Genomic DNA, 12,573 nt, shown 5'->3' with positions numbered 1-12,573 from the left:
TTCTTCAGGTTTGTTGTGGCTTTTACTCACAAGATTAAAGAGCTGGCAGCAACAAAGTGGGTAAGGAACTCTATTTTTTAATTTCTCTTTAACCCTTTCTGCTGTAGCAAAAGTGCCTTCTTTTAATATGCTAACCATGCTTCTAAAGCATCTCAGTTGTTCATGCGTTATGCTAGCTATGTCCCAAACTTAATTTATTCCAGAGAACCTATTACTGAACTGTAATTCTAAATTCAATCAGAATCTAATTTAGTCACATTTAATGTTAATGCAAAAATGTTTTTACAATGTGTCAGTATAAGCTGTGTATTCCAGTCTTGTTCTAGTAAAAATAAATTGTTCTTATTATTTTCTTAGCCTCATGCCAAGCATAAAATACACATTCAACCTCAAGGTAAGTTGTGTTATTAATATGACACTGTAAATGTAATGTGTGCAAATAAATTAATGTTCATTTCAACAGTAATACTGATGCTGCATCAAAGCACCACTAACAGTGATGCTGTATTTTTTTCTACTTGTTATATCAGTACAACTTTCTACATTACCTGTAGATGTTTGTTGAAAAAAAAACAAACGGTATTAATGATTTTTGGCACTTGTTTGTATTAAATAGTTCTTATATGCCAATAGAACTTTCAAGTGTACAAATTTCAGCCTGTGTTATCGAACAAGTTTAAAATAATAATGTACCATAGGGTCTAATCTTGGTCATTATTGAGTTACAATAAAAGTACATTTACCTGTTAACCCTTTTACTGCCAGCCATTTTGGTCAAAGCGGAACTTGTATTGCCAGACAGTTTTTGAACATTTTGCACTGTTTCACTTTAGGGGCCTTTCCTCGGGGGGACTTTTAGTTTACCAAGGAAAACAATATATCGTTTTTTTCAGAACAACCTAAGCTTTCAAAATATGGTAGAATTTTTGTGTAATTCCAATTCTGTAACAAGATATAGGCTTCTAAATGTCTAAAAATGCAAAAAAAATCAAATTTTCCATAATATAATCACACATACTAGAAACAAAAATTATTTTATGCACGAATATACAACTGATTTGGAAAGTCCCATGTCTCCTGAACGTGCCAATACCAAATATATATAGTTTTATGGAGATTTCTCACTTGTATAGGTCAAAAACTCCCAGCAGTACACTACCAAATTCCCAAAGCACTGCTCCAAAAAAACTGCATACTTTGGATTTCAAGGCCAAAATTCCACTAACAGAAGGTTTATCCCAGAAAATTGTACATTTTTGGAAAGAACAGATTCTGGGGAATACACAACTGTCTGTCTACTCCAAACTATCAAGTCGCAATGCTTTCCTAAAGTTATTGGTTTTTATCAAAATTTGTGATTTTTTTTAAAAATCGCTTCAAAGCTTCTAGTCTATAGTATCTTATCTCCTACAGGTCATAAAGTAACCAAATAAAACACCCTAAATATGAATGCCTGGGGTCCACTGAACAGTTAGGTAAACCTATACATATTGGGCATCAAAGTATGTGGCATGTAGGGGCCCCAATGTGAACATACCCCATATGAACTGTCATTTCTGTCATTTCAGCTTCTGCAAAATCAACACATTTACATCATTATATGTGGGATGAAGCTAGTAAAAAGTACGCTCACCCCAGAAAGTCATATATTTTTGGAAAGTACACATTCCCCCGAATCTAAAATGGGTACCCATGTCTTTCTACTCCAAAGTACCAAGCCGCACAGCTTTTCTAAAGTTAGCAATTTTGATGACATTTCCAAAAATCCCCTCAAAGCTTCCACTTTGAAGCATCTTATCTCCCACATAGCATTAGGTACCAAGATAAAACACCCTGAATTTGAACACCAGGGGTCCACTGAACAGTTTGATGCCCAATATGTATAGGTTTACCCAAGTATGTGGCATGTAGGGGCCCGAATGTGAACATACCCCCATATATACTGTCATTTCTGTCATTTCAGCTCCTGCAAAATCAACACATTTACATCATTATATGTGAGATAAAGCTACAAAAAAGTACGCTCACCCCAGAAAGCCATATATTTTTGGAAAGTACACATTCCCCCGAATCTAAAATGGGTACCCATGTCTTTCTACTCCAAAGTACCAAGCCGCACAGCTTTTCTAAAGTTAGCAATTTTGATGACATTTCCAAAAATCCCCTCAAAGCTTCCATTTTGAAGCATCTTATCTCCCACATAGCATTAGGTACCAAGATAAAACACCCTGAATTTGAATGCCAGGGGTCCACTGAACAGTTTGATGCCCAATATGTATAGGTTTACCTAAGTATGTGGCATGTAGGGGCCCCAATGTGAACATACCCCCATATATACTGTCATTTCTGTCATTTCAGCTCCTGCAAAATCAACACATTTACATCATTATATGTGGGATAAAGCTACAAAAAAGTACGCTCACCCCAGAAAGTCATATATTTTTGGAAAGTACACATTCCCCCGAATCTAAAATGGGTACCCATGTCTTTCTACTCCAAAGTACCAAGCCGCACAGCTTTTCTAAAGTTAGCAATTTTGATGACATTTCCAAAAATCCCCTCAAAGCTTCCACTTTGCAGCATCTTATCTCCCACATAGCATTAGGTACCAAGATAAAACACCCTGAATTTGAACACCAGGGGTCCACTGAACAGTTTGATGCCCAATATGTATAGGTTTACCCAAGTATGTGGCATGTAGGGGCCCGAATGTGAACATACCCCCATATATACTGTCATTTCTGTCATTTCAGCTCCTGCAAAATCAACACATTTACATCATTATATGTGAGATAAAGCTACAAAAAAGTACGCTCACCCCAGAAAGCCATATATTTTTGGAAAGTACACATTCCCCCGAATCTAAAATGGGTACCCATGTCTTTCTACTCCAAAGTACCAAGCCGCACAGCTTTTCTAAAGTTAGCAATTTTGATGACATTTCCAAAAATCCCCTCAAAGCTTCCATTTTGAAGCATCTTATCTCCCACATAGCATTAGGTACCAAGATAAAACACCCTGAATTTGAACGCCAGGGGTCCACTGAACAGTTTGATGCCCAATATGTATAGGTTTACCTAAGTATGTGGCATGTAGGGGCCCCAATGGGAACATACCCCCATATGATCTATCATTTCAGCTCCTGCAAAATCAACACATTTACATCCTTTATGTGGGATAATGCTACAAAAAAAGTACATTCACCCCAGAAAGCCATATATTTTTGGAAAATACACATCCCCCCGAATCTATAATGGGTAAATATTTCTTATTGCTACAAAGTACCAAGCTGTAAAGCTTTCCTAAGTTTGCAGATTTATATGACATTTTCGAAAATCGCATAAAAATGTTGCAATTTGCCGCATTTATCTCTCACAATTTCTTGATAAAGATCAGATAAAGACAAATCACCCCAAAAAGGAACACCAGAGGTCTACTGAACAGTTTGATGCCCAATATGCATAGATATACCAAAGTCTGCGGTATGTACTGAACCCAAAATGAAAATAGCGCATAAGGATTTCTCGCCTGCCAGCTCAGCTTTTGCACACAGAGCCCCCTGTCAGTGTATTATGTGCCAAAACTTCCCCTAACCATACAGTGACCCCCACAAAACCATATATTTTTGGAAAGTACACATTCTGACAAATCCAACAAGGGTAAAGAGTCCTTTCTACACCAAAGTACCAATCTGCAGAGCTTTCCTAAAGTTATTGGTTTTTATGACATTTCAGAAAATCGCCTAAAAATGTTGCAATTTGTCGCATTTATCTCACACAATTTCTTGCGTACAAAGGCAAGTCACCCCAAATAGGAACACCAGAGGCCTACTGAACAGTTTGATGCCCAATATGCATAGATATACCAAAGTCTGCGGTATGTACTGAACCCTAAATGAAAATAGCGCATAAGGATTTCTCGCCTGCCAGCTCAGCTTTTGCACACAGAGCCCCCTGTCAGTGTATTATGTGCCAAAACTTCCCCTAACCATACAGTGACCCCCACAAAACCATATATTTTTGGAAAGTACACATTCTGACAAATCCAACAAGGGTAAAGAGTCCTTTCTACACCAAAGTACCAATCTGCAGAGCTTTCCTAAAGTTATTGGTTTTTATGACATTTCAGAAAATCGCCTAAAAATGTTGCAATTTGTCGCATTTATCTCACACAATTTCTTGCGTACAAAGGCAAGTCACCCCAAATAGGAACACCAGAGGCCTACTGAACAGTTTGATGCCCAATATGCATAGATATACCAAAGTCTGCGGTATGTACTGAACCCTAAATGAAAATAGCGCATAAGGATTTCTCGCCTGCCAGCTCAGCTTTTGCACACAGAGCCCCCTGTCAGTGTATTATGTGCCAAAACTTCCCCTAACCATACAGTGACCCCCACAAAACCATATATTTTTGGAAAGTACACATTCTGACAAATCCAACAAGGGTAAAGAGTCCTTTCTACACCAAAGTACCAATCTGCAGAGCTTTCCTAAAGTTATTGGTTTTTATGACATTTCAGAAAATCGCCTAAAAATGTTGCAATTTGTCGCATTTATCTCACACAATTTCTTGCGTACAAAGGCAAGTCACCCCAAATAGGAACACCAGAGGCCTACTGAACAGTTTGATGCCCAATATGCATAGATATACCAAAGTCTGCGGTATGTACTGAACCCTAAATGAAAATAGCGCATAAGGATTTCTCGCCTGCCAGCTCAGCTTTTGCACACAGAGCCCCCTGTCAGTGTATTATGTGCCAAAACTTCCCCTAACTATACAGATCCCCCACAAAACCATATACAGGTCCTTTTCAAAAAATTAGCATATTGTGATAAAGTTCATTATTTTCTGTAATGTACTGATAAACATTAGACTTTCATATATTTTAGATTCATTACACACAACTGAAGTAGTTCAAGCCTTTTCTTGTTTTAATATTGATGATTGTGGCATACAGCTCATGAAAACCCAAAATTCCTATCTCAAAAAATTAGCATATCATGAAAAGGTTCTCTAAACGAGCTATTAACCTAATCATCTGAATCAACAAATTAACTCTAAAAACCTGCAAAAGATTCCTGAGGCTTTTAAAAACTCCCAGCCTGGTTCATTACTCAAAACCGCAATCATGGGTAAGACTGCCGACCTGACTGCTGTCCAGAAGGCCATCATTGACACCCTCAAGCAAGAGGGTAAGACACAGAAAGAAATTTCTGAACAAATAGGCTGTTCCCAGAGTGCTGTATCAAGGCACCTCAGTGGGAAGTCTGTGGGAAGGAAAAAGTGTGGCAGAAAACGCTGCACAACGAGAAGAGGTGACTGGGCCCTGAGGAAGATTGTGGAGAAGGACCGATTCCTGACCTTGGGGGACCTGCGGAAGCAGTGGACTGAGTCTGGAGTAGAAACATCCAGAGCCACCGTGTACAGGCGTGTGCAGGAAATGGGCTACAGGTGCCGCATTCCCCAGGTCAAGCCACTTTTGAACCCGAAACAGCGGCAGAAGCGCCTGACCTGGACTACAGAGAAGCAGCACTGGACTGTTGCTCAGTGGTCCAAAGTATGTCATTCGGAAATCAAGGTGCCAGAGTCTGGAGGAAGACTGGGGAGAGGGAAATACCAAAATGCCTGAAGTCCAGTGTCAAGTACCCACAGTCAGTGATGGTCTGGGGTGCCATGTCAGCTGTTGGTGTTGGTCTACTGTGTTTTATCAAGGGCAGGGTCAATGCAGCTAGCTATCAGGAGATTTTGGAGCACTTCATGCTTCCATCTGCTGAAAAGCTTTATGGAAATGAAGATTTCATTTTTCAGCACGACCTGGCACCTGCTCACAGTGCCAAAACCACTGGTAAATGGTTTACTGCCCATGGTATTACTGTGCTCAATTGGCCTGCCAACTCTCCTGACCTGAACCCCATAGAGAATCTGTGGGATATTGTGAAGAGAAAGTTGAGAGACACAAGACCCAACACTCTGGATGAGCTTAAGGCCGCTATTGAAGCATCCTGGGCCTCCATAACACCTGAGCAGTGCCACAGGCTGATTGCCTCCATGCCACGCCGCATTGAAGCAGTCATTTCTGCAAAAGGATTCCCGACCAAGTATTGAGTGCATAACTGAACATAATTATTTGAAGGTTGACTTTTTTTGTATTAAAAACACTTTTCTTTTATTGGTCGGATGAAATATGCTAATTTTTTGAGATAGGAATTTTGGGTTTTCATGAGCTGTATGCCACAATCATCAATATTAAAACAAGAAAAGGCTTGAACTACTTCAGTTGTGTGTAATGAATCTAAAATATATGAAAGTCTAATGTTTATCAGTACATTACAGAAAATAATGAACTTTATCACAATATGCTAATTTTTTGAAAAGGACCTGTATTTTTGGAAAGTACACATTCTGACAAATCCAACAAGGGTAAAGAGTCCTTTCTACACCAAAGTACCAATCTGCAGAGCTTTCCTAAAGTTATTGGTTTTTATGACATTTCAGAAAATCGCCTAAAAATGTTGCAATTTGTCGCATTTATCTCACACAATTTCTTGCGTACAAAGGCAAGTCACCCCAAATAGGAACACCAGAGGTCTACTGAACAGATTGATGCCCAATATGCATAGATATACCAAAGTCTGCGGTATGTACTGAACCCAAAATGAAAATAGCGCATAAGGATTTCTCGCCTGCCAGCTCAGCTTTTGCACACAGAGCCCCCTGTCAGTGTATTATGTGCAGTAACCCCCCCCCTAACTATACAGTGACCCCCAGAAAACCATATATTTTTGGAAAGTACACATTCTGATGAATTCAAAATAGGTAAAGTTATTTTTGTACACCAAAGTTACACCTGGCAAAGCTACGCTAAAAACAGATCAGGAACACTTATATAGGGATAAAATGTGATAAAACCACAAAAATTGTGCAAATCAGTGAAACAACAAAATAAGTTACATGACAGTGTAATTAGTGGCCAGAATATCTGATCCAATAGTCACGCTGTCAAAATAAACAGTTTTTAGGTAAAAGAAAATAAAAACAAAGTGGTAAAATGAAAAAAAAAAAAAAAAAAGCAAAACAAAAAAAAAACAAAGTGTTTGTGTATACATGTGTGTACATGTGTAAAAGTTGTGTGATAGTGTGTAAGTGTGTATATGAGTGTAAATAAGTGTATAAAAGTGTGAAAAATGAAAAAAAAATAAAAAAATGCTAAAATGTGTGCTGTAAGTGTGTGTAAATGTATGTAAGTGTGTATAAATGTATGTAAATGTGTGTAAAAGTGTGTAAATGCAATAAAAAAAAAAAGTCCTTACCTGTTCCTGAAGACCGATCGCCTCCTTCCTCATTTGGGCCGGCGCTGGGGGAGAGGGAGGAAGCAGGAAGCAGCAGATGCGATGCGATCGCATCTGCTGCTTCCTGGAGGGTCCTGCGAGCGATCGGCTCGCAGGACCCTGATGACAGCCCCCCTGGCACATTGCCCAGGGGGGCTGTCATTGTTAGAAGCCCTCTGCAGCGGCGGCACATGCCGCCGCTGCAGAGGGCAGCGCTTAAACGCCAACGACGTATGAGACACGTCGTTGGCGTTTAAGCCCTTTTACTGCCAGCACGTATGCCATACGTGCTTGGCAGTAAAAGAGTTAAAATGTACTGTGGTGGTATTAGTTTGATTTTTCAATTATAAAGTGAATGTGAATGTCAGCCCTGAGAATGTATAACCTGACCCACATACCCAAGTCACCCATGAGAAATGCATACCTTCATGTTCTGTATCCAATCTGCCCTTTTCTTTCCTTGAATTGATCGCTAAATTCTCAATACATACCACATTGTTGCCTATTGTCTATTTATTCATGTTATTTAAAGGAGACATATAGGATAAACGAAAAAAAGCAATTATGGATAATATTAGGTGTTGGTATCACTTTGCTCTATAAATTAATACTGTCTGTAAAAATGATCCCTTTATTGGAGCTCACTATAGATCCTTTCAGGTCCCTGTCCGAGTTTTAAATAAGGAGTGGGCTTGTCCTAACTGTCCAAGCCAGAAGCACAGTAGGAAGGGAATAACCAAATGCAGCCATGTAGTCACACAAGACAGGCTTCAGTTCCCTATCAGGTCAGCCTAGTTGCTGTTTGGTTCATACAGTGCAGTGTGCTGAGTGCCGCCGGCCCCCTACACAGCCTGGAAAAGGAAGCAGCGGGAAGTGGAACAGATTAGCAGGACTAGTGGGGTTTTGGAAAAAATTTCAGTAAATCAGCCCTAAAGAGAATATTGCTAAAGAGATTATTCCCTCTGTATCTGCAATATTTGTTATACATTATTTAACACTATCTTTGCAGGTATTTTAACAAAGCCAAGTAAATCTTTTGATTATGAAGCATTTTTGCAGAATGCAGGTGAGTGTTTCTTTCAAGATAACATATACACAGTAAACACTGGGCTCTGACTTAGACTCCCTGGTTTTCAAGATCTGCTGTCAGTTTCTGCAAAAATTACAATTTAAGCCCTCTTTAGCATGTGTTAACGTGCCTAAAATATAACAGTTTCCTGGATTTTACAATAAAACTAAATATCTGAAGAATTCTGTAAAAACATTTATAAACATGGAGTTGATACATTGAAAACATATGGGCCTTGCTATCAGACCTGTCATCAAATTTGTTATCCCATAATATAATTGAAAGCCAGTTCTCACCTTTGCAGCGTGTGTTGGACTGTAGTGAATTTGAAGGAGGTCTTATTTTATTGACTCTTTGCATGTCTCTTAAATTGGGCATACATTTCTTTAGTCCGTTAAAAAAAAAAAAAAAAAAAAAGTAATTTGAATAATGTAGCATATTATAAAGTACTCTGTCATTAAAAAAAAAAAAAGGGGTTAAATATTCATTTTTATAGAGATAGATTATGTTGAACATTACTGTGCTGAATTTCTGCAGCAATGGCATTCTCCGTATAGCTGTATGGGTGAAACCTCTGCTTATATGTCATACTTTAAAGGAAATCATTTGTACTTCCACTAGTACACTTGAAAATTTTACCATTGGTAATATTAAAGTAAATATCCAAATTGTATGTGTGCGTTATGTCCATTACTTTTGTGAATTAACTCCCTCATTTTTATTTATTTTTTTTTTTTTTTAAATGTAGCTGCTTACTGTTTCAAATTTCCTAATTTATTTTTTCCCATTACTTAATCCTAATATGAATGACACCATCTAAAGGAAAAGGAAAGGTCCAATCACTGGAGAGTGCCAAGGCACCCCCCAGTGGTTGTAATCACTTACCTGATACCCTGGGCTGGTGTTCCTGTTAGAAAAAAACTGCACTGGTCCAGGGGGTACCTGCGAACGAGCGATTCTCTTTTTTTTTTTTTTTTTTTTTCTTCACATTTCTTGCACAGTAGAGTGAAATTTGACAAAAAACACAGCTTTTTCACTCTACTGCACATGTGTCAGCCCCAGGATTGTGAAGAAAGAAAGGAAGAAAAAGGATTGCACGCTGACATGTACCCCAAACCAGTGCGGTTTTCTGCTAACAGGTACACCAACTTGGTACCAGGTAAGTGATTACAATCACTGGGGCTGCCTAACATTTGCCACCCCACCAGTAACTTTCATTTTCCTATAAGAACAGAACTGGTTCACTTTCTTTACACATTATTATACTCCATTTTTTTCAGCAGGCACTATTGCCCCAGGCGTATCCAACAGGCCAAACTAAGAACAGATTGTTAATTCCCTTTACTATGATGCAGGCTTCTTGTTGCTTTAGGCAATATGGCAGCTGCTCTGCTGTCCTTTACCTATAAAGGAATCTATCTTTTTGCCATCACTTCAGGTGCAGATCTCCACCTGGCAACTACTTTTTTCAGGGTACTGAGTAATTCAAATTCCTATTACAAGGCAGTGCAATGTGTATCAGAATTAATCAACCCTGTAACATCAGCATCCTTGACAGGCAAATCTTACAGCAGAGAAAATAAGTATTGAACATTTTTCTTAGTAAATATATTTCTAATGGGGCTATTGACATGAAATTCACACCAGATGTCGGTAACAGCCCAAGTAATCTCATACAAATAAATCAAAACAAAAAGTCTTTAAAGGAATACTGGCATGCAAAACATGTTTTTTTTCAAAACACATCAGTTAATAGAGCTTCTCCATCAGAATCCTGCATTAAAATTCTTTTGGCTGGTGCAGTAATTTTATTTAAAATACAGAATTTCTAGTCATATGCATTTTTAGGGTTTAGTTCTCCTTTAAGTATTAGTAGATGTGGAAACAGAAAAAAAGACTAAGCTCTGCTTTGTGAATCCATTTTTGATGGAAGTATTTTTACTTGATGAAAGTAATTTATAAAGAAAATATTTAGAACAAAATGTGCTTATGGGATGCTAAAATGCACACCTAGGGGCTGATTTACTAACCCACGAACGGGTCGAAATGAGTCCGATTGCATTTTTTTCGTAAAGATCGGTATTTTGCGATTTTTTCGTATTTTTTGCGATTTTTTCGGCGTCTTTACGAATTTTTCGTTACCAATACGATTTTTGCGTAAAAGCGCGAGTTTTTCGTAACCATTACGAAAGTTGCGTAAAATCTTGCGATTTTTCGTAGCGTTAAAACTTACGCGAAAAGTTGCGCCTTTTTCGTAGCGTTAAAACTTAAAAGGTGCGAAGTTTCGCGTAAGTTTTAACGCTACGAAAAAAGCGCAACTTTTTGCGCAAGTTTTAACGCTACGAAAAATCGCAAGATTTTACGCAACTTTCGTAATGGTTACGAAAAACTCGCGTTTTTACGCAAAAATCGTATTGGTAACGAAAAATTCGTAAAGACGCCGAAAAAATCGCAAAACATACGAAAAAGTCGCAAAATGTTCGTTTTCAAGTCGGAACTTTTCCAATTCGGGTCGGATTCGTGGGTTAGTAAATCAGCCCCCTAATCACGTTCAGTGTAACAACATTCTGTCTTCCTCTAGTTATCCTATGACATTGCAGTTTTAGGGCATTTTAATTCTGATTAACTCCCTTTGGAAGCTTATTTTAGCATCTATCCTTGATTACTGCAACACTTATAATCTCAGAAATATTGTGTCAAATACTTTTTATTTCTTCAGAGTTCTAAAAGAATTCAGATTGAACAAAACTCTGCACTGCATTATTTAATAGGTCACTTGATATTTACTCTGGTCCCCTGCATACTTTAATTCCGCTTTGTTGCATCAAGCAATTTATTATAATAATTTCTTGTTGGCTCTGTAGTAAGACACATGGTTAGCAATAAACACATTTTAGTTGTTCATATAGTCTTTTCTAAAAGATAATTCAGTTTGGGCTGGTTTTCTATACTATTTGACTTGCGTAGTTTTATTACTTCAGGCTTTTAATTTATGGGACCATGCCACTTGCATTCTAATATATGTGGTAGCAAAGGTAGAAAAAATTATCTTGCTTAACTATTGGTTTTATCCACATTCAAGGCAAAAAATAAAGAAACAGATCAAAAGGAAACAGAGATGGAAAACATTGAGATTTCCCCTTGGATCGATACATTTTGTCATTTTAGTGTATCATTTTGCAGTGGTATAGTTAATAAAACATATCCTTCTAAACTATTTTATCAGATACATGTATAGCTTTTTTTTTATATTTTATACAAAATCTACTGTTCCTCCTATTCTGCATTGCAGGTATTCGGCACAAATCAGGGCATTTGCACCTTTATGTCTTGATATGTGGACTGCGAAGAGTGAAAGATCCCCTTTATTTGGCTGAAATGTTTGCAAGTAGGTAATATTTTAAAATGCTGTGCAATTGGGCAGAGCTTATTTGAGATAAAACTCAAAAGCCAAATTGTTGTGTTCACATTTAGTAACTAATGTACCCCCAAAATGAGTACTTAACCAACAGATAGTTTATAATATGTTAAGTGACCTGATTTATTTCAGCATACCATCTACGCGTTTCGATCACCACAGGATCGTCATCAGGATCCTGTGGTGATTGAAACGCGTAGATGGTATGCTGAAATAAATCACTGACTTGATTGACGCTATAGCTGTGAGTGCTTTCTACTGTTGAGTTTGATGCGTTATTTTTGTCAGCACCCAGCCGCACCATTTTCTGATGGTCTGTGTGCTTCCCCAAAGATCACATGGTCAGAAATAATGCAGCTTTAACTCTAACAGGAGGAAGTGTGGAAGCAAAAGACAGAACTCTGTCCATTTATTGGCTGATGGGGCCTAACATGTACAGTATGTGTGCCTTGGTTTGTTTGTGTGCTCTGTGAATCCTATGATCCCAGGAGGAGGCCCTTAATTCTTAAAATAGCAATTTTCTATTTAGGTTTACCCAGTGGCACATACTACTATAAAAGTATATATGAAAATGGTTTATTTAGATATAGAAGGTTTTACATATGAGCTGGTTTATATACAGGTATGAGACCCGTTATCCAGAATGCTCAGGACCTGGGGTTTCTCTGATAAGGGGTCTTTAATAAAATTATTTAAACAGTAATTAAAGTGATTGTTTTGGCTCTAATTAGGATTAATTATATCTTAGTTGGAAT

At 38.0% G+C, this 12,573-nt stretch overlaps 1 protein-coding gene across 2 annotated transcripts in view; it reads left to right on the top strand.

Moving 5' to 3' along the window:
* glt1d1 (glycosyltransferase 1 domain containing 1) overlaps window positions 1–12,573 on the top strand; it is an 80,711-nt gene that overhangs the window by 18,744 nt on the left and 49,394 nt on the right. For both annotated transcript variants that reach the window (XR_001170282.3, NM_001004969.1), the window contains exons 4-7: window positions 9–60; window positions 358–394; window positions 8,341–8,397; window positions 11,693–11,788. Coding sequence is in view for 1 of the 2 variants with exons in the window: in NM_001004969.1 (NP_001004969.1) it covers window positions 9–60; window positions 358–394; window positions 8,341–8,397; window positions 11,693–11,788 (242 nt within the window). In the remaining variant the exon portion in view is untranslated. The remainder of the gene's footprint in view (window positions 1–8; window positions 61–357; window positions 395–8,340; window positions 8,398–11,692; window positions 11,789–12,573) is intronic.

The sequence above is a fragment of the Xenopus tropicalis genome, chromosome 1 (assembly GCF_000004195.4).
Source record: "Xenopus tropicalis strain Nigerian chromosome 1, UCB_Xtro_10.0, whole genome shotgun sequence".
Classification (NCBI taxonomy): domain Eukaryota; kingdom Metazoa; phylum Chordata; class Amphibia; order Anura; family Pipidae; genus Xenopus; species Xenopus tropicalis.
The sequence above is the reverse complement of the archived record's forward strand: the minus strand, read 5'-3'. Positions and strand labels throughout refer to the sequence as shown.